Source organism: Microcebus murinus, chromosome 18, assembly GCF_040939455.1.
Source record: "Microcebus murinus isolate Inina chromosome 18, M.murinus_Inina_mat1.0, whole genome shotgun sequence".
NCBI classification, from domain to species: Eukaryota; Metazoa; Chordata; class Mammalia; order Primates; family Cheirogaleidae; genus Microcebus; species Microcebus murinus.
In genome coordinates, this window is record NC_134121.1 from 31983408 (window position 1) to 32009992 (window position 26585).

The 26585-nt window shown below is 59.4% G+C and overlaps 1 protein-coding gene across 3 annotated transcripts; it reads left to right on the plus strand.

The window, feature by feature from the left end:
• The first annotated feature begins 1223 nt into the window (after window positions 1–1223).
• Window positions 1224–26314, plus strand: TSPOAP1 (TSPO associated protein 1). 3 transcript variants are annotated; one of them, XM_020280999.2, is made up of 32 exons: window positions 1224–2437; window positions 3256–3363; window positions 3622–3750; window positions 4344–4523; window positions 5006–5191; window positions 6380–6457; window positions 6544–6627; window positions 6842–6931; window positions 7121–7243; window positions 7496–7600; window positions 9234–9284; window positions 9489–9509; window positions 10250–10454; window positions 11455–11627; window positions 12959–13074; window positions 13364–13473; window positions 16364–17194; window positions 17341–17492; window positions 17814–18194; window positions 18278–18517; window positions 18863–19048; window positions 19637–20470; window positions 21098–21197; window positions 21298–21449; window positions 22090–22258; window positions 22625–22696; window positions 23081–23113; window positions 23281–23384; window positions 23467–23538; window positions 23750–23860; window positions 24499–24560; window positions 26224–26314. In XM_020280999.2, exons 1-31 carry the CDS (start codon window positions 2105–2107, stop codon window positions 24526–24528), a joined length of 5559 nt encoding a protein of 1852 aa, XP_020136588.1. In that variant the 5' UTR covers window positions 1224–2104; the 3' UTR covers window positions 24529–24560; window positions 26224–26314. The 3 variants fall into 3 exon arrangements, with proteins under 3 accessions (XP_020136588.1, XP_012619262.1, XP_012619346.1); XM_012763808.3 differs by having other exon boundaries at window positions 22652–22696; XM_012763892.3 differs by lacking the exon at window positions 4344–4523.
• Window positions 26315–26585: the final 271 nt, after the last annotated feature.

Below are 26585 nucleotides of genomic sequence, written 5' to 3' on the forward strand. Positions count from 1 at the left end.
ACAATATATATGGTATAATGCCATATAATGACATTCATATACATATATCCTTATGTGTTGTAACTTATAAACTCACACAATGATAGCCTCCCATACACATGACAGCACACACACACTGTGGCAAATAGACATATGTGCAATGACACACAGAAACATGCATACACATATACCTAATGAGACTCATAGACACATATACCGGTATAACAGAACACATATATATAATGCCCCCATATACAGAAATAAATATATATCTATTCTATGTCCGCATACTATACACGTGCATGTACATAATGGCATACATATACACCCTGACCTAAACATCAGCAACACGCATCATGCAGTGACGTGCATAGTAATCTACGCTCTGCTTTAGGGAAGTAAAGATGTCATCTTCTCCCCTTGCACCCAGTCCCTCCAGTTCCATTGGTTCTGGCCTGGGTGGAGCCCATAGTCAAGGCTCTGAAGTTCGGTGTTGCTGCTGCTATTCTGTGGGAGTGCCACACGAGGGCCCCCGACCTTGGCTTACACCTCTGTCTCTGGGGACTCCATCCAGGCCAATGCCCCTGCCCCGACTCACAGGCTGACTCCTGGGTGGGAGAGTTGCCATGTCTGTGTCCCAAAAAGCCACTTTCTCACAGCAACAAGGCCTAAGGCTAGACAGAAGATGAACTTCCAGAGAGTTCGGGGGAAAGCCAACCCACGGGGCCATATGGTCTTCCCTGCTGGCTTGGGACCAACCAGGTTGTGCCCCAAATGCTGTCTGCCAGGAGGAAGCTGAAGCAATTCTCTCAGCCTATTTCTATCTCTGTCTCTTTGCTTTTATCTTCCTGTTGTTATTCCCTTGATTTCTCTCTTTGTTTCATCTCAAATCCCATCTTTTCTTGTCCTGCCCTTCTCTGTGGCTGGATCTCTGTCTACCTGACATATCCTCCCCTGTGTCTGCCTCTCCATCTCACCTGATGTGATGTGGGGAGGACGGGCTGCAGCCCCCTGCCTCCGTCCCCCGGAAGGTGTGAGGGTGTGCGGGACGAGAGGTGGGAGGCCACATGCCGGGGGCGCTGGGCCAGCATCCCGTGAGAAACCTGCTCTTCCCCCTGTCCCGACCCTGTCAGCTGGTCCAGCCCACCAGTCCAGCGCCATTGCCATGGAAACCAGCAGCTGACTTCCTATTGGTGGGCGGGAGGGGAGGAGGAGGGGGAGGGGAGGGCTGGCTCTCCCCTACTCGCCCCCCCCATTCTGAGGCTCAGCCCTCCTCCGCGCCCACCATCTCGAGGCTCCCGGACTGTAAGGGACCCCTGCAGTCCCCAGAGCTGAGGCCGGCGGGGGCAGAGACTATGAGGCAAGCAGCCCATCGACCCAGGCCTCCTTAGGACCAGCCTGCAGCCCAGCAAGCAGAAGAGAGCAGCAGAGAGGGAAGCAGGAGATAAAGGACCACAGCGGACCAGTGGGGATCCCCCCCAGCAGCACCTGAGGACCCTAGCCAGGCAGAGGGGTCGTGACGGATGGCCAGACTCACAGAAGATGACAGACACACAGCCACACCAATGCACACAGCTGCACAGCACTGACATACTCGGATACAACCAGTGACAGCATCACACACTGCCACAGCCCTGCAATACAGACACCCACACGCACACAGAAACAACTGGTAACTCTGAAACAGGCAGACAGTGACACACAGCACCACTCCCCTCAACACACATAAGTGGGGACACCCACCCTCCAGACACACACAAGCCAGCCTTGACCTGCAGGGACAGACCTGGAGACATACGCACCCCCTCACCCAGGCACTGCTGTCCGTGGCCTCTGCACACCCTCCCTGCCCCCACGGGGACACCCTCGCTGCTTCACATACTCGCACACGCATACAGCCACCAGCAAACATAGCTCACATACCCCCGGCACCAGCTCCGGCAGCCCCGACGCCTTCTGCAGCCTCCTTTGTGGGAGGGGAAGAGCTCAGCCAGCCTTGGATGGAGCCTCGGTGAAGCCAAGCGCTCAGAGGGGAGAGGGGCTGGCCTGGCATGACCCTTGCCAGCCCCCTCAGTTGGCTGGGTGATGTTCCCCAGTCTGGGTTCTGGGGCCCCTTGGCAACACCATGGAGCAACTGACAACCCTCCCACGGCCTGGGGACCCCGGAGCCATGGAGCCATGGGCACTGCCTGTCTGGCAGAGCTGGACTCCGGGCCAGGGGGGCGAACCTGGGGATATATCCCCAAACGTTGCTGATACTCCTCCGGCAGCTCTGCAGGTTAGAGAACTGAGGCTTGAGGAGAGCTTCAAGCCCAAAGGAGCCTGGAGCTCCGGGCCGATGGGGGCCATTGACCCTGAAGGAGCAAAGGCTGGGCTGCCCGGCCTGGGACAGCAAGCAGCAAGCTCTGGACCTGGCTGCCCGAGGCTGGAGGATGAGGAGGTGGAGCCTTTCCCTAAGGTAAGGAGCTGTGGAGGGCTGGGGTCTGCAAGGTGGGAGGGGTCTCTCACCATGCCGCCAGCCTGGCCAGGAGGCACGGCAAGATATGCAACCTCACAGCCCACTTCTCCTCTCTTGGCCTGTGTCTGTCTGTGGGTCTGTCTCTGTGACTGTCTGTCCTCCCTTCATTGGGCAAGAATCTCAGTGGATCCATTTTTTGGCCATTTATCTGTTTTTCTGACTCTCTTTGCCAGTCTGTCTACAGCTGGTCCTGCCCCTGCCTACCCCACCCCCACCCCCATCTCTGACAGTCTGTCTGTGTCTCCTCCTCCCTGAGTCTGTCTGTCCTTGAGGGGTGGGGGATCTGGGGGGTGCGGAGGTGTATGGTGGAATCCGAGTCCGGAGGAAGTGGATTCAGGAGAGGGGCTCCATGCTGGGCTATGCCAGGGTCTGGGGTGGGTGTGAGCAGTCTCCTGTAGAAAATGGATGGATCAGGAGTTTGGGTGGGGGGCAGGGGACTCCAGGCCATGAGGAGTCTTGACAGGGAGAGAATGGGAGCTCAAGCTGGCATTTCCCTGGAGGAGAAGATGGGCAGGTATGGAGAGCATCAGGGAACAGCAGGAAGGTCCCCAAGGGTGGGGGTGCCACTGCGGGCAAGGAGGACTGGATAGCCCCTTCTCTTGGGCTTCCCCTGCCCCTCTCTGAAGGCTTGGGATGCGGCAAAGAACCTTCTCATCTCCATGTCTTCTTGGACTGTGGAGGGGACGCTTCCACAGGAAGGGCTCTGACTGGGTGGGGTGGGCTCCTGAGGTGCCGTACCCTGTCCTTTCCCATGCCAGGCCAAGCTGAACATGGGCTTCGGGGACAGGCCCAATCCGGAGCTGCTGAGGGCCCTGGGGGAGCTGCAGCAGCGCTGTGCCATCCTTAAGGAGGAAAACCAGATGCTGGTGAGGCTTGAGGAGCAGGGTCCCGCGTCCTGGCTGGAGCCAGGCCCTTCGCCTCGGTGCCCTCCTCACCCCATGGACATCCCTCTGAGTGGGGGCTACATGGGGTGACATAATCCCAAGCCCCAGAGAGGGTGAACCCCTGCCTAGAGTTGCCAAGGGCCCCCCGTGAGCCCAGGGCGCTAGCCTAAGCCCTTGGCAGCTAGGATTGGGTCAGTGGGTGCTCTCCTTATCCCCCAATTCTGCCTGACCCCTTGTCAGAGGAAGAGCAGCTTCCCTGAGACGGAGGAGAAGGTGAGGAGGCTGAAGCGGAAGAATGCAGAGCTGGCGGTCATTGCCAAGCGCCTGGAGGAGAGGGCTCAGAAGCTGCAGGAAACGAACCTGAGGGTGGTGAGGACAGAAGGCTGCTGGGCAGAGGCTGGGTGACCAAGGAAGAGGGGAGCCGGGGCTGGGCCTAAGGGGCAGTCTGGGGCTAGGAGTCATAGATTCGGCACCCAGGAAAGCACTGAAGGGGTGCTTAGGGGCCGAAGCGTAGGGATGGCAAATGCTGGCCAGGCCAGGAGGCTGCAGGTTCCTGGAGCTACAGGGGGGAGAGACGGGCTGGGTGGGGAGGTTCCTGAGAGGCAGGGAGCAGGATTCTGGATTACCACGTGCTGGTGCTGGCTGCAGCCTCCTGCTGAGCTCATCTCAGGGTGTAGAGCTGGAGTGGGGGCAGGGGTAAGACCCATCACAGTGGCAGCCCAGAATTAGTGGCATCCTTTGGATCTAAACTAGAACACAGAGCTAATCCTTTCAGTCCCTGCTTGGGGACTGCTGGGATGGGGTGAAGTGAGGCTGCTGGTCCTCTGAGACCCCAGACCCGGTGGAAGAAGGAGGCCAGGCTCCTAGCTTTTCAAGCTAACTCCTTTTTTGGGAGGAGCTAAGTAGTGGGAGAAGTGCCCTATCCCTCAGGTGACCATTGGCCTTACCCATCCTCTGGCTAGGTGAGTGCCCCGGTGCCCCGGCCGGGGGCCACCTTGGAGTTGTGCCGGAAGGCTCTAGCCCGCCAGCGAGCCCGGGACCTCAGCGAGACAGCCAGTGCACTGCTGGCCAAGGACAAGCAGATTGCCGCCTTGCAGCGGGAGTGCAGGGAGCTGCAGGCCAGGCTCACCCTGGTGGGCAAGGTGCGAGGAGGAGGCCGGGTCACTCCTTCCAGCTCAGCTGTCTACACAGAGCCGCCTTGCCTGGCGTAGGATGCCGACGAGATGTTAATGAGATGCAAATAAAACGGAAGGTGGAGGCTGCCGGGGAGTAGGTTCCCCTGGCAACGGCCCAGGTGGGAGAGGGAGGAGGGGGTGGAGCCATGAGTCCCAGGCCTGGGCATTTCTGTGCTCCAGGCTTGAGGCTGTGCGCTGGTAGGTCTGGCTGTATTTAGTACAGTGCCCGGCACACCTCAAGCACCCGAGAACCAAGTTACTGAGTTTCCGTGCGTTTAGATTAGCAGAAGCATGTGGCCGTACATACATGAACCGGGCATGTATACGTGGGGGAGATGTGTGCGAGCCCCTCCAGCAAGGCCGAGGGTGGGCTCTGCCCGGGATGTCATGGGGCGGGTAAGGGTTAGGCCTGACTCTCCTGCCTGTCCCCCCCCCGCCCCCTGCCCCAGGAGGGTCCCCAGTGGCTCCACGTGCGGGACTTCGACCGGCTGCTTCGAGAGTCCCAGCGGGAGGTGCTGCGGCTGCAGCGGCAGATCGCCCTGCGCAACCAGCAGGAGCCGTCCCCGCCGTCCCGGCCCCTGGGCTCTGCTGCCGGGGCCAGAGCAGGGGCGCCGGCTCCTGGGGCTCCTGGAGAGGTGAGCCCCGGCGCCAGGGCAGGTGTGTGGGTGCGTGCAGAAGGGGGCGACCCTAGGATCTTCCCCTGAACCGTATTCAGATCCCCAACGACCTGGTGGTGGCCTGCGCACTCCGAAGGGCTGGAGAGCTTTCTCAACCCCGGGCAGGGTCCCTTTCCAAGCCTCCCGCGCTCGTACCTTCGTTGCGCCGCCCCTGGGGGTTCCCGGGTTCCGCCCTCCGTAGTCCTGCGCCCCACCGGGCCGCCCAGCCGCCCCCGCCGCGCCGCCAGTGGTACGGCCCGGCAGCAAATCCCTGGTTGCCCTGGCAGCCGCCCGGGGCCCAGCCCGCGCCGCCTCCTCCGGCCCTTCAGCGCCCGCCCGGCTGGCCAGGCCTGGCCTCGGCTACTCAGGGGCGGCACTGCGGCCCCTCCAGCTCCAGGTACGGGCGACCCTCACCGAGTGAGGGGCTTGAGCAGCCCCTGTCCGAGGGCCGGGGACCCACTCCGGACCCCCAGAACTTAGGGATCTAGCTCCTCTCCATCATCCTAGGTGGGCAGCAACTAGGTCCGCCTCCTTTGGGGAAGATGGGCGGGAGAAGGGACCCTATAGTGCCCAAGGCCTCCAGGTGGGGGATGCTTCTTGCTCTGATTTCGCCTCTCTGGCTGGCCCAAGGAGGGAAAGGCACCTCCCATCGAAACCTGTCCTCCAAAGTTTGCAGGGAGAAATGGGAGGTGCAATAGGGTGGGCTAGAGGGAAGTCAGGAGGAGGGTCTGGCAAAACCCAGACTGGATGATCGAGAACCTCTAGCTCTGGGAGCATCACATCCCTGGGGGCCCAAGCAGCCTCCTAATTCTCTGCCAGTCACTGAAGGACACCCAGGACAGTTATTGAGTGCAGAGCAGGGCTGCTGCTGGAAGCTAAAAAGGGAAAGCTTTGGCCTGGATAAAGGACCCATCTCCCAGGGCACACACAGGTCCAGGATCTCAAAGCACTTATAGCTTTGGGACACAGGGGTGAGGCCTCCACATCTGACACCAGCTGGAAATGATGAGGTGGTGGGCAGACAGTACCCTCCCCCCCCTCTTCCCAAGCAGGGATCTCACTGCTGTGTGATGGGGCGGCAACCTCCTCTGGGCAGGCTGGGCTGGGGGCAGGCTGCCCAGGGGGCCCTGTTCTCGGGTGCCAGCCCCTGCCCCTGGGCATTTCCAGGCCACGACCCAGGAGTATGTGGACAACCCACCTGTGGTTCTAGGGGAACCAGAGAAACAGCAGAGAGTGCAGCAGCTGGTAAGTCCTAGGTCAAGGGCTGGAGGCGACCTGCTATGGGCAGATCTGCTTTCCCATATGAGGAGCCCTTGATTTTGACCCCACAGGAATCTGAGCTCAGCAAGAAGCGGAAGAAATGTGAGAGTCTAGAGCACGAAGCCCGGAAAAAGCAGAGGCGATGTGAGGAGCTGGTGAGCTCTTGAGGGCTGCCCGGAGGCCAGCTGCCCCCTTCCCCAGGCCGGCCAGGTTGTGGGCTTCCTCTTGGCTTTGCTTTCCTCTCCTGGCTGATGCGGGTTTCGGGCAGGGCAGAAAGGCCTTGCCTGGGAGGTGGGCAGGGTCCTCTGTGTGGGGAGAGGAGGAATCTGGGTGCTGGGCCCTTTCCCCAGAGCTCCTCTGCCCCCTCAGGAACTGCAGCTGAGAGAAGCCCAGAATGAGAATGCCCGCCTGGTGGAGGAGAACTCTCGGCTCAGTGGGAGAGCCACGGAGAAGGAGCAGGTACCAGCTATGCCCAGGTGCCATAGAGGCCTGTGCTCCTGCTAGGACCCTGGTTCCCAGCAAGGGGCTCCCTCCTGCACCCCCAGCCCCTCTTCGCTGGGGTAGAGTATGAAGGATATTATTCCCCCTGATTAGGGAGCCGGTGGGACAAGTCTCACACCCAGCTCCCTGCCACTGCCCCCTCGCCAGGTGGAGTGGGAGAATGCAGAGCTGAAGGGCCAGCTTCTGGGGGTGACGCAGGAGAGGGACTTAGCCCTTCGCAAGAGCCAGGGCCTGCAGAGCAAGCTGGAGAGCCTGGAGCAGGTGCTCAAGGTGAGGGGGACTGTGCAGGTGGGGGAGGTATCGGGCCCTGGCACAGGGAGAAATGGGGACAATAGAGTCTGCTCTGTGTAGGGCACTGGGGCCAGTCCTGGTGTTGCCAGCTCCTTGCCTTCTCCAGTCTCAGTGTCCTTTTTAACAGAGGGGATCTGAGGCAGATGGTATCTGAGGATCTCTTAGCTTAGATGTTGTGTAGAAATGGCGGAGTAGGGGGCCCTGGCTTTGACCCCGGGTCTTGTGTTTCAGCACATGCGGGAGGTGGCCCAGCGGCGGCAGCAGCTGGAGGTGGAACATGAGCAGGCTCGGCTCAGCCTGCGGGAGAAGCAGGAGGAGGTCCGGAGGCTGCAGCAGGTGGGACAGGAGCGAGGGGAGGGTGGCAGGCTGCTGGACCCCAGCTTCGCCATCTGCTTATCCAATATACATTTTCCGTGTGCCTGGCATTGTGCTAGGCACCGGGGAGGCAGCGGTGACCACAAACACGTCCCCGACCCATCAGCAAATAAGCAGATCTGAGAACGAGATGATTCCAGACACTGACGAGCACTGCGGGAGATGAGCAGGGGGATGTGGCTTGAGGGTGGCTGGGGTGGGGTCAGGCACCCTGTTAGAGGTCATCAGGGAAGGCATCCCTGAGGAGGTGGCAGTTGAGCTTGCCAAGCAGGAGAGATGCCCTGTGGCAGGAAGGGCTGGGGGCAGGTGTTTAGCAGGAAAGGTCAAGAGCCAGATCCTGGCCAACCTTAAACGCCACAGGAAGAGTTTGAATATTTTGCTCTATGAGTGGTAGGAAGCTGTTGAAAGGTCCTAAGCTGGGGAGTAACACCATCTGATTTATGATTTTACAAGATCCCAGAGGTGGCATCATGGAGGGTGGACTGTGGGTTCAGGCATGGAGCAGGGGCTGGGCTGAGACCCAGGATGGAGATGGTGGCTGTTTGGGCTCAGATATAGGCAGTGGCAGTGGAAACAAGTGGACAGATTTGAAATGTGTTTTGGAGATAGAATTGACAAGGCTCGTCCAAGAGCAGTGGCTCACTCCTGTAATCCTAGCACTGTGGGAGGCTGAGGCAGGAGGATCGCTTGAGGTCAGGAGCTCGAGACCAGCCTGAGCAAGAGCAAAACCCTGTCACTACAAAACGTAGAAAAATTAGCCAGGTGTGGTGGCGTGTGCCTGTAGTCCCAGCTACTTGGGAGGCTGAGGCAGGAGGATTGCTTGACTTTGAGGCTGCAGTGAGCTAAAATGACACCACTGCACCCTAACTAGGGTGACAGAGAGAGACCCTGCCTTAAAAAAGAAAGAAAAATAAAAAAAGGAATTGACAAGACTTACCGTGGGATTCCAGGTGAATCTCTTCTCTGTCACCCATTTGCTGTATAAACCCTGCTGGAGGGTGGGCCTTTCACACCCCAGCAGGTGAAGGAAGAGGTGGCAACAGACCTGAGAGGCAGGCAGTCCTGGGTCCTGGGTTCTGCGCTGGCCAGGTTTGGGCTGTGTGTTAGACACTTGGGGGCATAGTCAAACAGCTGGACATGCAAGTCTGGAGTCGTGGGAAAGTTGGCCATGGAGTTATTAGGAGCCATCCGTGTGTTTAGTTGTGTGACTAGACAGGACACCCTGGGTGAGAGTAGAGAATATAAAGTGGGTCCAGTGCTGTGCCCAGGGGTACCCTAACATTAAAAAGGCAAGGCAAGGTGAAAGAGGCTGAGAAGGAGCATCCGGAGAGGTAGGAGGGAGGCCAAGAGGGTGGGAGTCCAGAGAGAAAGTGCCAGGCCGCCCTGCTACTCCGCCCCTTGCCTTCTGGTCTAAGGTATGCTTCACGGTGGGAGTTGGGGAGGGAGAAGCCCCCAGCCTCCCCCTTCCCTATCCCCTTTTCCTTTGTTCCCTGGCCTTTTCTTTCTCCCCACTCCTTCCCTGCCTTTGCCCTTCCTGCCCTCCCTGCCTCACTCCTACCTCCCCTCCAGCAGCATTCTACTTCCTACCCCACAGGCCCAGGCGGAAGCCAGGAGGGAGCATGAAGGGGCCGTGCAGCTGCTGGAGGTAGGGTCCCTGGAGGTGGCCCCCAGCTCCAGCACCTTGGGAGGAAGGCAGGGGGACTTCAGAAAGAGCTAGAATGGACTGCGTGTTGTGGGGGAGGGGTTGTGGGTGGGTGGGGGGCCCTGAAATGCTCCCTCCCTCTCTGGGTTAGTGACCTACAGGGCTAAGGTTCTAACCTCTCCTCTGTGCTTTCCTTTCCTGCCACAGTCTACCTTGGATTCCATGCAGGTACAGCCTTGTCCCCCACCTCCCCCCTGCAGTTCCCCTCCCCGCACCTGTCTGGGCTGCTGAGCTGCAGCCCCTCCCTCAGGCCAGGCGGTCCCAGCTCTCATGTCCAACAGAGGGCTGTCACTGGGAGTAGACCTGAAAGTCTGTAGATACGCTGGGGTTCCTACAGGACCCATGGGCTGTCCCCTCATTCCAGGTCTGCCGCCATGCCTGGCAGACACGGGGCCTTCCCTCTCTAGCCACTCGGACCATGGGGAAGTTCATCACCTGTCTAACTTATGAGCCCTGGGACTTTGGCCAGGGGAGGCCCCTGGTATTGGAACTCTCCTGATGCTGGAGACAAATTCTTGAGAATTGGCCCATCCTGCCATGAAGGTGTCCCTAGCTCCCCTGTGGCACCTCTGGCCCACCCCTCCGAGGGCAGGGGTTTGGGTTGCCGACTGTGAGAGGGCGACAGCGATGGAGCTGGGAAAGCTCCCGAGGTGACTGGGCGGGGCCGAGGGCAGAAGCAGAAGCACACTGCCCAGCGTGGGGGGCTGGGGGGAGCTGGTGAGTGTGTGGCAGCCCCGGCCTTGGCTCTGGAGGGGGCTGGGATGAAGATGTCCCAGGACACAGCCCAGGACTTCACCCCCTGCTCGGACGAGGGTGGTGCCCGGCCCGGGGCTGTGTGGGGATGGCACGGGGGGTTGGCACTGGGCAGCTTTGCTGGGCCCGGTGGCTCATGGTGGGTCTTGGCCCAGGCCCGGGTCCGAGAGCTTGAGGAGCAGTGCCGCAGCCAAACCGAGCGCTTCAGCCTCCTGGCACAGGAGCTCCAGGCCTTCCGCCTGCACCCTGGCCCCTTGGATCTGCTCACCTCTGCCCTGGACTGTGGGGCCCCTGGGGACCACCCGCCACCCCCCTGTTGCTGCTCCACCCCACAGCCCTGCCGAGGGTCCGGCCCCAAAGGTAAGGTGACATTGGCCTGGCATGCCCAGGCCTGGGGCTTTTGTATAGAGCAGAGAGGTCAAGGTCAGAGAAGGTCAGCAACTTGTGCAAAGCCACACAGCAGGTGACAGCTGTGTCTGGCTAGAATCAGATCTGAAGGGGAAAAACAAAGCTCAGGCAGGGGCCGGGCGTGGTGGTTCACGCCCGTAATCCTAGCACTCTGGGAGGCTGAAGCAGGCGGATTGCTCGAGGTCAGGAGTTCGAAACCAGCCTGAGCAAGAGCGAGACCCCATCTCTACTATAAAAATAGAAAGAAATTAATTGGCCAACTAATATATATAGAAAAAATTGGTGCATGCCTGCAGTCCCAGCTACTCGGGAGGCTGAGGCAGGAGGATTGCTTGAGCCCAGGGGTTTGAGGTTGCTGTGAGCTAGGCTGACACGGCACTCACTCTAGCCTGGGCAACAAAGTGAGACTCTGTCTCAAAAAAAAAAAAAAAAAGCTCAGGGCAGGGACTGTTCTGGAGTCTGGCCCAGGCATCTCAGGCCACTGCTCTTCTCCCTCCAACAAGACCCGGGCTGGGAGTTGGGCACCAGGAGCCAGTAGTGGGCAGTATGGTCTTGTGAAGAGTTGGGGCCGGGGGCAGTCAGATCCACTGTTCCCAACTCCACTCACTTAACAGCCAATGGGATTTGGGGCACGCTGCTCAACCTCAGTTTCCTGAGCTGTAAAACAGGGATAAGTAAATGCATCTCATCACGCTGCTCTGAGGATCATGTAGAATAATATATGTAAATATATGTAAATCACCCACACCTCTACTTAGTAAGTTGCCCTCCAAATTTCCCCTTCTTGTAAGGAAACTCGGCTATGGGGGGGCATGACCCCATATCCAAGGTACTCCACCCTATCTCCCCAGTCCCTCCCCAGGCCAAAGACCCCAAGCCCATCTTCTCCTTATTTTTTATTTTTATTTTTATTTTCATGGAACATCATGGAACTGAACCATCTTCTCTTTAGACCTTGACCTCCCGCCGGGCTCCCCAGGACGCTGCACCCCAAAGTCCTCTGAGCCTGCCCCTGCCAGCCTTGCTGGGGTCCCTCGAAGGATGGCCAAGAAGGCAGAGTCCCTCTCCAACTCCTCGCGCTCTGAGTCCATCCACAACAGCCCCAAGTCATGCCCGACTCCTGAGGTCAGTGCTGGGGAGGGGCCTGGGGTTCTGGCTTTGGCTTAGGGACATGAGATGTCCCTGGTCTCTTCGGGGGTCCGCAGGAGTTGGGTCCCGAGTTGGGAGGTGGAAGGTCTGTGGGTTCCTTGCATGGGCGGGGAGCTCAGATGCAGCCTGTCCCTGCCCTCCAGGGCCTGCCTGCAAGCCCCACCTGGGGCCACCCAGCCCCACCCTCCCCCGGGGCCCAGGGAGGCCCTAGAGTCTAGGCTGGACGGAGGAGACACTTTGGCGCCAGGCTGCACATAATGAGACTATTCCTAAGCGCATCTGTAGCGGAAGCAGATGAGCAACAGCACAGGTTCCGGGATTCAAATCCCAGCTCTGTCTTAGGCAAGTCCCTGACCCCTTCTGGGCTTTGGTTTCCTTATCCGAATACTGGAGCTAATAACACCCACCTTCTACGGTGGTTGTGAGGATTACATGAAAAAATATAAGACAAGAGCCTGTTTCAGTGTGGGGCTGACAGTAGATGCTTAACAGATGGCAGCTATTATTATCGCAAAGTCCTTGGGCATCACTCACAGCTCTTCTGATGGCTTCGTCTCTCTTTCTACCCACAAACCCCAGAAAGTGGAGGGGGCAGAGCAGGAGCAGCTCTGCTACCCAGGGTTCAGACAGTGGCCCAAGCCAGCCCCTGCCTTTGCTGCCCCCTCGTGGGGTAGGATGGTAGTGCTGGCTTTGGGTGCAGGGGGCCCCTTCTCCTAGGCTTTGGCAGAGATGGTGAGATAGCCTGCTCCCCAGGCCAGCCCCAGCAATCTGGAGCAGGGTTAGGGAATGGGGCGTCCCTAGCCGTGGGTTGGGCCAGTGGACAGGAAGTTCTGAGTTCCAGGGCTGACCCGAAGAAGCACTGTCATTGGCTAGAGAGGCAGGGACTTCTCCAGCCCCTTCTGTCTTAGCTTCCAGCTCTCTATAGTCAGGCGCTTTGCTGTGCTTTTACCTTAAGGAGGCAAACTGCCATTGACACCCACTCCCCACACCAGCGTGGCCTGACCCCCTCTCAGATGGGGGAGGTGGCCTCAATTTATCAGCCGGTGCACAGAGGCCGGAGCTCAGGGAGGGACCCAGGCTACCCTCACTGCCCCTGCCTGGGGAAGCTGGGCTCGGCCAGGACCTGCTGGCTCAGGCGCTGACTGAGAAAACGTTGGGGGGCTCCTTGCCACTGGCCTTGTCCGGCATGTATGTGCTCACTTTCCCTTCTCAAGGCAAGGGGTCCTCTGGCTTGGCCTGGAAAGCCACTTGCTTGGCCTTCGGCCCCGGGCCCTGAAGAGGAACCAGCCCTTTCTGTCTGCCCGCAGGTGGACACAGCCAGTGAGGTGGAGGAGCTGGAGGCGGACAGCGTCTCCCTGCTCCCAGCAGCGCCGGAGGGCAGCCGGGGAGGAGCCAGGATCCAGGTCTTCCTAGCGCGCTATAGGTGGGCCCCTCACCCTCACTGCCCATCCCCCCAGCACTTGGGGTGTATGGGAGGAGGGGGCTGGGTAAACACAGAGACCTCTTGGAGGTGGTGTGGGTGGTACAAGGACCCCAGTCGGATATATTCTCATAACCTAGTTGGGCCAAGGTGGGCGCAGTGAGCAATCTATTTTGCTAAAGGTGGACAAGCGAGTGTCCGTAGAAGCTTAGTGCAGTGGGGGAGAGAAGACGGGACATGGAGGTACAAAGTAGGTTGCTGTTCTCCTCCCCCTCTGTGCCCCGCTCAACAGCTACAACCCCTTCGAGGGCCCCAATGAGAATCCGGAGGCAGAGCTTCCGCTGACGGCTGGCGAGTACATCTACATCTACGGCAACATGGATGAGGATGGCTTTTTCGAAGGTGGGAAGGTAGTGGGGGTCATTCTGACCCTTCCCCTGCCTGTAAGCCCCTGTTCCCAAAGACCTCCATCCACCCCTCCATCACCTCTCCCCATCATGCTCAGCCCACCATGCCTTTTAAGACTCAGCAAAAAGGCACACACAGACCTGGCAGGCAGTGGGGAAAGAGAAGGAAAGGAGTCTGGCCCCAACCAGGACAGGGCATGCCACAGTCCAGATGAAGGGTGGACTATCCCAGGTGGTTTTGGCTAGATTTATTTTTGTGCTGGTAGACAGGGCATGCCAGTGTTTCGCATGACACTCGAGGTCAGGCCTGCAGCACAGATTTGATGCTGGGCTCCAATCAGGCGTGGACAGGGGGAGTCAGGGTCCAGATCCCAGAAGAAGGTGTCAGCGGATGGTTAGCAGTTGTCAGAGCCCTGGCAGGGCCAGAGGGCTCACCAGGCAACCGATGCCTCATTGAGACTGGGCAACAGGACAGGGCCTGTGGAAGAAATGGCCTTGGGACACTGCCCCAGTGTGGCAGCAGCCAGGAGGACGGCACCAAGTAGAGACTAATGTGAGGCGTGGACAGGGCAGGGCGAGGGCTGCGACTGTGTGTGGAGCTTTAGGAGAGGAGTTAGATCTGAGTCTGCAGCGCCGACAGCTTGGAGCCTGCTCAGCTCTTGCCCTGGGCCTGCTGCCTGTTATTTGAGTGACAGTACCTGGCTTTGTGGCCGAGACAGCTAATCTCCCCATAGGGGTGGATGATGAAGAGCATGATTAAATAGCTTCCAGGAAAAGGATACCTATTTTATGGAAGAAAAAAATCAAAACAACAAAAACCCAAGCACCTTTTTTTTTTTTTTTGGAGGGGAACAGTGAAATCCTAAGTATTAACTAACCACAAATTGCTAGAATTCGAACCCTACCATCTTGGGTAGGTTGGGATAGATTTAAAGTCACGTAGACAACTGAGTGTAGGATGCTGTATTCCCCATCCGACTTTAAGCTAAGGGACTGCTTCGTGGGAGGACTGGACTGTCCTCAGTGGCACAGGCTTGGGGAGCACGTGCCTGACTCTGCCGGGCTCCAGCTTCAGCCTCGAGAGCTGTATTTTCTTGATGTAAAGGTCCTACCTACTCCTCAGTGAGGGTGAGGTGCCTCTATTGGTTTCCCAGGGCTGCAATAACAAATTATGGTACCACCACTGGGTCGCTAGGAACAATTGACATTTAGTCTCTCACTGGCCTCTTTGGAGGCCAGAAGTCTAGAATCAAGGTGATGGCAGGTCTGCATTCCCTCGGGGGCCTCCAGGGCAGAACCTATTCCTTGTCTCTTTCAGCGTCTGGTGGCTCCAGGTTCTCCTTGGCTTGTGGCCATGTCACTCCATTCTCTGTGTCTGTGGTCACATTGCCTCTCCTCACCCGCTTCTCCTCTGTGTGTCTCTTATAAGGACACTCATCTTTAGATTTAGGACCCACCCGGATAATCTTGGATGATCTCATCTCAAGATCTTTAACTTAATTACCTCTGCAAAGACGCTATTTCCAAATAAGGTTGCCTTCACAGGTTCCAGGGATTAGAACATGGACATATTTTTGGGCGGCCACCATTCAGCCCACTAGAGTGCTTATTATATCTAATGTATCAAGAGTCCCTATTATTTCTTCAAGTTTTCTTACTTTTTTTTTTTGCCTGCTAGCATACGCAGAGGGAGGGAGTGGGGGTGAGAGGCACAAGTTACTGCCGGGGAAATACCTGGCGGCCCTGCAGCTCAGACCCGCCTCCTCCACTTACCCCTCTGCCCCACACCCTGGGCCGTGTTCCCCTTCCTCCCAAAAAGACATAGCAGCCACCACCGCTCTGTTCTCTGAGAATTTTTTTTCCTACTTTCAATTGACTGTACCATGACATGCTGAGTGCTCAGCTTCCTTGACATCCCTCAACCAAACAACTACAACAAATGTTTTACCATACCCATCGTCATGTCTTCAGGGGAACTGACACAGGTGACAGAACTTACCATTGGTCACTGCCCAGATTGACAGCTGTCAGTCATCCTCCCAGACATAGGCCTGCCAGGGGTCCAAATCCTTCTAGAACCCATAAGTGACTCTTTCTTCTTTGTCTCTAAAGACCCCTTCTCTTGTCCTGATGAGGGGGTGGTTCCCCTCTCCCTCTTGGGGATGTGCTTTTCACAAAGGGAAGTTGAGGGGCACCCCAGCACCCCCCCTCGGTCCTGTGGAAAACCCACTATGGGAGCTTTCTGATCAGTAGAATCTGTTTTCCCAGCTTGACCTGTTAATTTTTTTCAATTTTAATACAAAACTATCAAATTATTCTTTCAATTTTTTAACATGGATGTTTTCAAATGTACAGAATAGTACAATGGACACCTATGTACCCACCACCTCGATTCCACAATTGTTAACATTTTGCCGTATTTGCTTTATTCATATGTAAGGTTAAAAATGATTTAAAAATAAGTTGTAGGTAGCATGACATTTTATCTCAAAATACTTCAACGTTCATACTTAGAACATGGACATTCTTCTGCATCTTTGGATCACCTGGGAGCTTGTGAGAAACTCAGAATCTCAGCCCCACCCAGGCCTGAGTTAGAATCTGCGTTTTAATAAGTCTCCAGGTGATTCATGTGACACATTAAAATTTAAGAAGCACTGTCTCACATAACCTAAATGCTGTTATCACACCTATGAAAACTAACAATAACCCCCTAATCCACACTTCTACTGCTCTTGCCTTTTAAAAGCACTGACACTTAAATGTTGATTTGAATCAAATATTTAAGATCACCCAGTAGCTGTTGCTCAAATGCATTTATTTGACCGGTTGTTCTTTCCCCCTGTCTCACCCTTCCCTGTCCTTTCTTGTCCTTCCTGTGCCAGGGGAGCTCATGGATGGCCGAAGGGGCCTGGTCCCTTCCAATTTCGTAGAGCGGGTGTCCGATGACGACCTCCTGACCTCCCTCCCTGCGGAGCTGGCTGATCTGTCCCACAGCTCAGGCCCTGAGCTCAGCTTCCTGAGCGGAGGTGGGGGTGGCAGCAGCAGCGGGGCCCAGAGCAGCGGGGGACGCAGCCAGCCCAGACTGGAGGAGGAGGATGCAGGGGGCGAGCTCAGTCTGAGTCCCCCACTGGAGGGCCTGGGCGAGCCTCCTGTGGTGCCTTACCCCCGCCGCCTGGTGGTCCTCAAGCAGCTGGCGCACAGCGTGGTGCTGGCCTGGGAGCCGCCTCCTGAGCGAGTGGAACTACACGGCTTCCACATCTGCGTGAACGGGGAGCTACGTCAAGCCCTGGGGCCCGGGGCGGCCCCCAAGGCTGTGCTTGAGAACCTGGACCTGCAGGCCGGACCCCTCCATGTCTCTGTGCAGGCCCTGACCAGCCGGGGCAGCTCCGACCCTCTGCGCTGCTGCTTGGCGGTGGGTGCTCGGGCCGGACTGGTACCTGGCCAGCTGCGGGTCCACCGGTTGACAGCCACATCTGCTGAGATCACCTGGGTGCCCGGCAATAGCAACTTGGCCCATGCCATCTACCTCAATGGGGAAGAGTGCCCACCTGCCCGCCCCAGCACCTACTGGGCCACCTTCTGCCACCTACGGCCTGGCACACCCTATCAGGCCCGAGTGGAGGCTCAGCTCCCGCCCCGAGGGCCCTGGGAGCCAGGCTGGGAGCGGCCAGAGCAGCGGGCTGCCACCCTGCAGTTCACCACACTCCCAGCAGGTATGCAGGCTTGGGCCCTGATGTCCATAACACCCAGGAGACCAGACCGTGGGCGACACAGGAAGCAGAGATGAAATGCCGATTGGGCTGGTACCTCTGGCAGGGAGTGTCCTACGGTGCTGGGTCTTGTGCCTCCCTTTCCCTAGGCCCACCCGATGCCCCCCTGGATGTGCAGATTGAGCCAGGGCCCTCCTCTGGAATCCTGATCATCAGTTGGCTCCCAGTCACCATCGATGCGGCCGGCACCTCCAACGGTGTCCGTGTCACAGGCTACGCCATCTATGCTGATGGGCAGAAGGTATGGCCTGGGGACTGTGCCCATCTGTACCCTGGGGCTGGTGTGGGTTCCTCCTTGCTGAGAGGCCTAGGCTCCCTGGCCTGGCACAAAGATGCCCAGCCCCTGGCTCTTGGGCACTATGCGGCAGATCTGTCAAGAGCATGGGCTTTGGCAGCACGTGACGATGGATCTGAAAACTGTTCTACCGCTGAAGCCACAAGCCCAGGAGGATTAAATGAGATAAGGCATTCGGGGGCTTAGCACAGTGCCTGGCGTAGTGCTAGCTACCACTACTGTCCTTGTGTCCTCAGCCTCCCCTTCCCGGCATGTGTTCCCCTGCAGATCATGGAGGTGGCCTCACCCACGGCAGGCAGCGTGCTGGTGGAGTTGTCCCAGCTGCAGCTGCTGCACGTGTGCCGAGAGGTGGCTGTGCGCACGATGTCGCCCCATGGCGAGTCAGCCGACTCCATCCCGGCTCCTGTCGCTCCAGCCCTGGGGACTCCGGCCTGCCTGCCAGCCGGGGTCTCCTGCCCCTCACCACGAGCAAGCCCAGAGGCCAGACCACCCCTTGCTGCTGCCTCCCCCGGGCCTGGGGACCCCAGCTCTCCTCCCCAGCGCCCTGTCCCCCACGGAACTCAAGAGCCCCTAGAGGCTTCCCCAGCAAGCCCTCCAAGAGAGACGCCGAAAGGGTCCCAAGAGGAACCTCCAGCACCTTGTGCCCAGGTACCCTGTCTGGGGAGGAGAAGCAGGGGCAGGCTTGGAGAAGGCCTGTGGCCCTGGCCCTTCCTCAGTGCCTGCCATTCCAGGAGGAGGCGGGGGCAGCTGTGTTGGGCGCCTCGGAGGAGAGGAGGGCCAGCGAGCCAGCCCAGGGCGAGGGGGCCCCTGGCCCTGCAGCTCCCTCACTGGCCGAGCAGGAGGTCGAGTGGACTTCGGGAGAGGCCCGCCCGGCACCCTGCTCCACTCAGGCAGGGGTGGCCCAGCAGGTGCCGAGCCCTGAGGCATGCCGAGGAGGAGACACGGGGTCTGGGCTGAGGCCCAAGGGTGAGGTAGGGGTTGGGGACACACTATGTCACCTCGAAGAGTCGGGGCCTGCCTCCCTGCCTCTGCTAGCCCAAACCTGGCTGCCCTCTCTGCTTGTCCGCTGCTCTGGGCCGGCTCTGACACCTTTGTGCTGTATGTCTGTTTCTTCGTATAGTTTTCTTCCCAGATTTCTCTACCCTGTTTGGCCCCGGTCCCTTTTACCCTGCCCTGACCCCCTTGTGTCCACCCCTGTTCTGGGCATGATTCCTGCTCCCTCTGCCAAGGGACCCCTTCTATTGTGGCTGAGGCCACCCCTGCCTGGAGTCCCCTGTGTCCCCCTCACTGTTCCCCTGTCTCTCCTGCCTCATCAGAAGGAGGACGCTGCAGAGCTCGGGGTTCGTCTGGTGAACTCCCTTGTGGACCACGGCCGCAACTCAGACCTCTCAGACATCCAGGAGGAGGAGGAGGAAGAGGAGGAAGAAGATGAGCAGGGTTCCAGGACTTGCTCCTTCCAGAAGCAGGTCGCTGGCAACAGCATCAGGGAGAACGGGGCCAAGGTAACGGGGCTGAGGGGCTGGTGGGCCCCAGACCTCAGGCTCCAGGGGCCTCCACCACATGTCAGCAGCTGCTCCAGCCGCCACCGAGTGCCACCAACATTCTAGGTGTGTGGCCTGGGCCCTGTCCTGAGCAGCAGACAGGAAGTGACCCAGGATCGGCCTCTGCCCTCCTGGGAAGGAAGGGGAGGAGGAGCTCTTCTCTGCACCTTCCGTCCCTCCAGCCCCCAGATGCAGCGCCCTGGCCAGGGAGGCTGGTGTCATCTGAGATCCTTGTGCTGGGAGTTTCTGGGAGAGGGTGTGGAGACCTCTCCACTGTGACAGGCATGGCCGGCTCTCTGGTGCTCCTGTCCCCCAGGGTCGGTGCTGTTTCCTCGTGTGTGCTCCTTAATTCTTCCTGTGGCTCTGCGGGCCACGTGTGTGACGCTGGGCCAGACACTGTCCCTCTGGTTCCTTCCTCTCGGAGGAAGCACGAGAGGGAGGGCTGTGGGGTTGCCCGTAACCCCTGCCCTCGTTTGGAGGCAAAGATCACAGCTCTCTCCTCTTCCCCACACACCTCTCTTCCCTGATGCTCTCTGCTCCCCACCCCAGCCCCCGTCCCAGCCTGACCCCTTTTGTGAGACTGACAGCGACGAGGAGATCTTGGAGCAGATCCTGGAGCTGCCCCTCCAGCAGTTCTGCAGGAAGAAGCTTTTTAGCATCCCCGAGGAAGAGGAGGAGGAAGAGGAGGAGAAGCCGGGGGCAGGCTGTTCTTCCCGAGACCCTGGCCTACCTGAACCTGCGTCGCTGGGGCTGGGCTATGACGGTGGCCAACCCCGAGGACCTGGCCAGTGTCCCTTGTCTCCTGAGCCATGCAGGGCTGGGGACCACCTGGAGGACATGCCTGGACTAGTTGGTGGAAGCAGCCGGAGGAGAGGAGGGGGCTCCCCTGAGAAGCCCTCAAGCCGCAGGCGGCCTCCAGATCCCCGGGAACACTGCAGCCGGCTCCTCAGCAACGGCGGGCCCCAGGCCTCTGCACGACCAGGCCCCGCACGGGAGAGGGGTGGCCTCCCCGTGGTGGAGGGCACCAGGGGTGGACCAGAGGCTGGTGGGAGAGGGCGGTCGGGCTCTTCTCGGAGGTGCCCCCGTGGCCAGGCCCTGGAGTCCGGCCTGGCCAGCTGCCTCTCCCCCAAGTGCCTGGAAATCAGCATCGAATACGATTCGGAGGACGAGCAGGAGGCGGGCAGCGGGGGTGTCAGCATCACCAGCTCCTGCTACCATGGAGATGGGGAGGCCTGGGGCACAGCACCTGTAGGGAAGTCCAGGGGGCCTGTGAAGGTCAATTCAGGCCCCAACCCCTACCCACGCCTCACGGCCTGGGAGAAAGGGGAGCCAGAGCGGAGAGGCCGCAGTGCGACTGGCAGAGCCAAGGAGCCACCCTCCCGGGTCCGTGCCCGCTCCCCACCCTGGGCAGCCCCCTGCCTGCTGCCGCCTGGTGGCCCTGCTTGCTGCCCACCAGCCACTCCCATTCCACGCTGCCGCCTCCATCAGCAGAGGTGGGGCTGGGCCTCCGGGCTCCCTCCCCTGCCTCCTCCCACCCACATTCCACTGCTTTGCTGCTTCTGCTGATCAGAACTGGGATGCACAATATTCTGTTGTCACTAGTCGCCTGTTGCTGCCTTCAGGCAGGGTCACTCTTTGCTAACTATGGCTTTAGGACACTGACTGTGATGCCATGTCCAGAGTCACCCAGCCCCGGTGCTGACGGGAGGCCGTCCTCTCACATGCCCCTTGGCTAGCTCCAGTCCCCTGTACCACACTCGTTGTCTGCTGGGGGCGGGGCTGGGGCCTCCCTCCTGCCCTTCCTCCCTCCTAGGGGTGTGACATGTCTCCAGCAGGCTAGGCGAGGCTCCAGGAGAGGGATGCTGTGCTCCTGCTCTGCTGTGCTGCTTACGCTGACGCTGACGCTGACGGGCCGGAGCGTGGGGAGCGCGGGCGGGGTCCTCTCCCTGTGGAAGGGCCTGCCAGAGGGATGGTGTGTTACTTCTGCCACCTGTTGCCCTCTCTTTGCAGCCAGCAGAGACTGGAGAGCCCAGAGGGCAGGACAGCTCTGGGCGGAGGGGCCCCCAGAGGAGAGGGGCCCGAGCCCCCAGACCAGGCACCACCGAGCTAGGTGAGCATGTGACGGGGGCTGGGCCAGGCCTGGGGGGCCTTTCCTGACCCCTTGGCCAGAGCCCACAGAGTCACCGTCCTCTCCCCACCCATCTGCACAGCCCCTCCAAGGAGCCCCCCGGAAGCACTGGCTTACCAGGACCTACCTGTCAGGGTCTTCGTGGCGCTGTTTGACTATGACCCCGTGTCAATGTCGCCCAACCCTGATGCTGGAGAAGAAGAGCTTCCCTTCCGGGAGGGTCAGATCCTGAAGGTGACTTCCTCTGCGTCTGGGCCCAGAGCTCCAGCTGGCTAGCCAGGTCCCCCCTCCCCTGTCCCTTCCTCCACTGGCAGTGTCGCGGTGGCGAACGCGGCTTCCAGAGCCCGATGATGTGGGTTTGGACCCTGACTCTGCTGCTTCTAGCTGTGTAGCCTCGAGCAGATTACCTAAGCCCCTGGGGCCTTAGTTTTCTCACTGGTGAAATGGGGATACTCTTAGTGTACCCTACAGGGTTGCTTGTGGATTTAATGATTCGATGGACATAAAGAGCTTGAACTGCCAGGCACGTGGTCAGCACAATACAACTGTTTGTGGCTGGCAATACTGTTTTTATTATTCCTCTAAGTATTGATCGAAGGCTCCTTGCTAGTGCTCTGAGGCTGGGGAGACCCAGTCTTGGGTGGATGGGGGATGGCCGTGTAGACAGTGGATGAGGGTGATACAGAAAGGGCTGTTTCCTCTCATCCCTCTGGCCCCATTCTTTGCTGTTTTCCCATTTTTCTGTTCCACAGCCTACAAAAGGGAGAAAGAACATTCTTCTGTGGTTCCAAGTGGGGTATTGCCAAGATTCAGGGCCTGGGGCACAGGGAGCGAGCCGAACTGGCTTCCTGAGACAACTAGTCTTTGTTTCCAGGTGTTTGGGGACAAGGATGCCGATGGCTTCTACCGGGGCGAAGGTGGGGGCCGGACAGGCTACATCCCCTGCAATATGGTGGCTGAGGTGGCTGTGGACAGTCCCGCGGGGAGACAGCAGCTGTTCCAGCGGGGTTACTTGTCTCCAGATGTTCTCGTTGAGGGCTCAGGTATGGCTTGCTGCTGTCCCTCCCCCAACTCCAACTACCCCAGCTCCAACTCCACCCCACCCTGAGCGACTGGTGTGTCTGGGGTGCTCCAGTGACCCAGAGTGTAGTGGAGCCGCCGGGGCCTCGCGAGCCACACCTGTGGGCTGGCCACATGGGCCTGTTGCAAGAGTAGAAGGATGCTAGCTGTGAATTTGGGGTCCTGGAGGTCCGGTGGGGCTCTTGTCAAGGATGGGAGGTGAATGCCCTTAAGAAACGAGCTCAGGAACCCTGGCCCAGCCCTGGGAGGAGACTCCAGAGTCACTGCATTAGCCCCCTCACCTCCTTTGCCTCAGTTTCTCTCTTATATATACTTGCCTTCCTGCATAGGGAACGGTCCCTTTGTGTACTCCACAGCCCGCACAACTGGGCCTCCTCCCAAGCCCCGCCGCGCCAAGAAAGGTGGGTAAGACGCCATTCTCCCTCGGGTGCCTGTGAGGATGTGTGGGTAGGGGTGCTGCTTGGCTCTCGGGGGAACACCTGTGGGTTTTGAGCAGGTAAGGGGGATCAGGGCGGACCTTTGCCCACATCCACTCCCCCTGGGGGGGACTTTGCTCCGGTGGGGTTGGGGGATGGTTTGCAGAGACCTCTGTCCCCAAGGCACCTGACTGTGGATTCTGTGCAGTCTGGACCTGCTGTCTACCCTTTCTGGGCCTTAGTTTACTACCAAACCAAAGGGCGGGGTGGCTGTGCTCTCTGAGCTTCCCACGTGTCAGAGTGAGCATCCTGCCAGCCCGGGGGAAGAGGGCAGGGGGGGACAGGCTCATGGGCACCCTCTTTTCACAGCCGAGTCGGAAGGCCCCGCTCAGCCCTGTGCAGGTGAGGGCCATCCCTGGGCAGGGGAGATGGGGTGGGCGGCCCCTCTGGCCTCTTGGGGACTACAGCTGGTGGGGAGGTGGTGTTGGGGGTTAGCAGGGGTCCAGTGGATAGTATAAGGTGGGGGGGGGTCTTGAGAGAGTCCTGAGTCTTCTCCCCCTCCCCTGCAGGGCCCCCCAAGCCGCACCCCTATGCTGACCTGAAAGCTCCCCGCTCCATGGTGGCTGCGTTTGACTACAACCCCCAGGAGAGCTCGCCCAACATGGACGTGGAGGTGAGGCCCTCAGGTAAAGCTCACGAAGGTGGCGGTGGTGGCAGGGCCTCCTGGGGCCTGACGAGGCTTCTTGCTCTCACAGGCAGAGCTGCCCTTCCGGGCAGGGGACGTCATCACTGTGTTTGGGGCCATGGACGACGACGGTTTCTACTACGTGAGAACGTGTGGGGGGAGGATGCTCCGTACCCCAGCTGGCCAGCCCTGCAGGGGCGGCTCTCCCAGAGCTGGGCAGGGGGATGGGCAAGATCTTGAGGGAAGTCTGGGGGAAATGGGACAGGTCACCTCCCTTGACAGTGATGTTGGCCCCAGGCTGCTCCCCAGGGGCCTCTTTCCTGGGCTCAGCCTCACCAGCCTCTCCTCCACAGGGGGAATTGAATGGACAGAGGGGCCTGGTTCCATCCAACTTCCTGGAGGGCCCTGGGCCTGAGGCAGGCAGCCTGGACAGGGAGCCCAGGACACCCCAGGCTGACAGCCAGGTCAGTGGGGAGCTGGGCCCTCAGCTCAGCAGTGTGGTCTGCACCCTGCTGCTGTGACGGGGGCCCAGGCCAGTGTCGTGAGTCGGATGTGGCTGGGGCGGTAATACAGGCCAGCGCTGTGCCCAGGGCGGAGCTGCTGAGTTACCACGGAGGGAGCCCAGCCAGGCAGCTCCCCCACTGTGCCTGCCCCTCTCTGCCGAGGGGTGAGAGCCGTGACCCTGACCCCAGGCCATCTGCCCCAGCTGCCAACACCCCAGGGCTGATGCAGGTGAAGGGGCCCTGTGGAAAAGGACCCCTCTGCCCCTACACCTCTCGCCAGCCAGCCCCTACATCAGGGGCTCTGATGGTGTCCCTGCCTCCCAGGTGCCTTTTGCAGCCAGTTGCTGAATGAGGCCCAGCTTCCCGGGTCCTCCTCCTTGGGGTGGGTGGAGTGCTAAATTAAGCTCCATCCTCAGGGGGCAGGGAGAGGATGAGGAGGCTCAACCAGAAAACCCAGGGCTTCCACGTGCAATAGGTCTAAGCGCAAAGGCCGTGCACAGAGGGACCTTCCCCTGTACCCGGGCCACCCGGTGACTGGGCGGACAGCGTGTGGGTCTGTCGGTGGTAACCTGTCTCCTCTCTTTGCTCCCTGTTCTCAGAGAACGAGGAGGAGAAGAGTCCAATGCTAGATGGAGATAGATATATGTAGAGAGAGCAACATGTAAGTGGGGGGACTGGCCCCCTCTGTCCCATGTGACCCCCCCACTCCCATGTGACCCTATCAGACGGCACTCCTTTATCTCACGTGCTGGAGCTGACCTAGCTTTTCCACCTTCCAGGGAATGGGGAGGGAGATCCTGCCACCAGCCAGATTTGCATAGAGGATCGTCCCTCCCCCTCCCTGCTCCCCTTGCCTTGCCTTTACCCTGGGCAGTGCCAGCTGTCATAGGATTACATGTCATCTTTGTATGTGATGTCCCATATTAGCTGGCACCCCCTATCCTATAACACGTGCGGCTTAGAGAACGTTGTGTGACATCCATTTTATGACTCATCAGTGGTATTATGATACTACATGACTGTGGTATTATAACATTGTGATTGTTATTGGTGACAGGATGACATTGTAATGCTGCCAGTATTAATAGGCTCCCCACCCTTGTCCTCTGCATCATGACCTGTTAGGATGATCAGGTGCATGATTTTACTTCCAACTCCCAATTTCTCTGCTGGGGGTAAAAGTGGGACCTTGATTAGTTAAAATCCATAGATAACTCAAAACCTCTCTTTTCTGGGCTCAGAAACCCCTCCTTTTGTTTCCCCAACACCTCTCTTCCTGGGATGTTGTGGAAGGAGCCCTGGCCATCAGCTCTGGCTGGTTGACAGTAGTAGCTTTGATCTCTGGGTCCAGCAGAAGTCTTTGCCTGCCACAACACTGGGGCCTTGGAGGGGAGGGCTGGGGCCGTAGCTGTTTCCTGGCTTTGGTCTTGGCCGGGAGCCTGCCGGCTCTGGACAGCAAGTGGGGTTTGAGGAAGGGAGGGGGAGGGGAAGACGGCCATGCCAGGTGCAGCAGGTGAGGGCGGGGGTGTGGGAATATAGGTGGGGGAGGCTTTCTGGTGGCTCCTCTGATCACCCAACTCCCTGTCCTTACTACTAAGGAGCACTGCCTGGGGGGCCTGAGGCAGAGGGAGTGGAGGGTTGCCGGTGGAGGAGATTCAGCAAGGGAGGACATGCTACAGGGAGGGAGGGGTGGCTTGGTGGGGGGCGCTGAGTGATGGGCAGCTGTGAGTCCCCGGCAGGCCTGCATGCAGTCCTCTCAGAGGCCCTCAGAGGAGAGTCCAGATCTCTGTCCCGCAGAGTGGACACCGGCTCCACTCCCTGGAGGCCCGGGGCCCTGCCCCTGCTGGCCTGGTGAGCATGCTCCTTCCGACTATGAGTGCTGTAGGAACTGCCTTCTCTGGAGGGGACAGTTGCTTCTAAGCAGCCCTTGTCCTTGCTCTCCCTTTGTTGGGAGGGGGACGACATGTGAGAAGCTGAGGGCGCCCGCCCTGACGGGGAGGTCTGGAGAACTCTTGAGCTCTGTCAGCCCAGCACCCTGCAGGGAGAAGGGAAGGGGCTTGTCCTGATTCTCAGGTGAGCAAAGCAGGACAGAGACTCTGTGTCCCGTGGGACTCCCAGTGCAGTGCTCCCTGGCCACTGTGCCCCTGCTGGGCTCTCTGTGCTGTGTGTCAGGGCGGCCGTGGGTGGTGCTCTCTGGCGCTCGGCTGTGGTCCTGGCTGTTGTCCTGCGACCCGTGAGGCTGCAGGCCCCGAGGTCGCAGGGAGGAGTCAGGGCTGCGGTGGGGAGTCAGGCGCTGACCTCGTCCCTTCTCTCTCTCCTTCCAGGACTGGGTCAGCACAACACCAGGGCCCCTGGCGCCCCCAGGCTGGCCCTGTGCCCCCAGCCCTGGCAGCCTCCCCAGGATGGGACTGGGGCAGCCACAGCGCACAAGCGGGAAGGTGCAGGGTCTCCTTTCCAAGGGGAAGCAGCTCCTCAGGAAGCTGGGCTCTGGGAAGAAGGAGTGACGCTGTGGCCCATCCCATGGGCAGAAGCGGCCCCCCGAGGCCAGCAGAGGCCCTTGGATGACTGTCCCTGCTGTTCTGCTGAGTTAACACTGTGGCGCCTGGATGGGAATCGAAGAGTCTTGGTGACGACGGTCAGAGCTAGATGGGTCCTTCGTGATGAACCCTCTGGGTGGGCGCCTGCC

What these genes read in the sequence shown, in the direction of transcription:
- TSPOAP1 (XM_020280999.2), top strand. Translation starts at nt 2,105, where the DNA reads ATGGAGCAACTGACAACCCTCCCACGGCCTGGGGACCCCGGAGCCATG. An exon ending in CCGAGGGTCCGGCCCCAAAG is followed by an intron (nt 10,455 to 11,454) that starts GTAAGGTGACAT and finishes TCTTCTCTTTAG; the next exon opens with ACCTTGACCTCCCGCCGGGC. An exon ending in CCCCGCTCAGCCCTGTGCAG is followed by an intron (nt 23,114 to 23,280) that starts GTGAGGGCCATC and finishes CCTCCCCTGCAG; the next exon opens with GGCCCCCCAAGCCGCACCCC.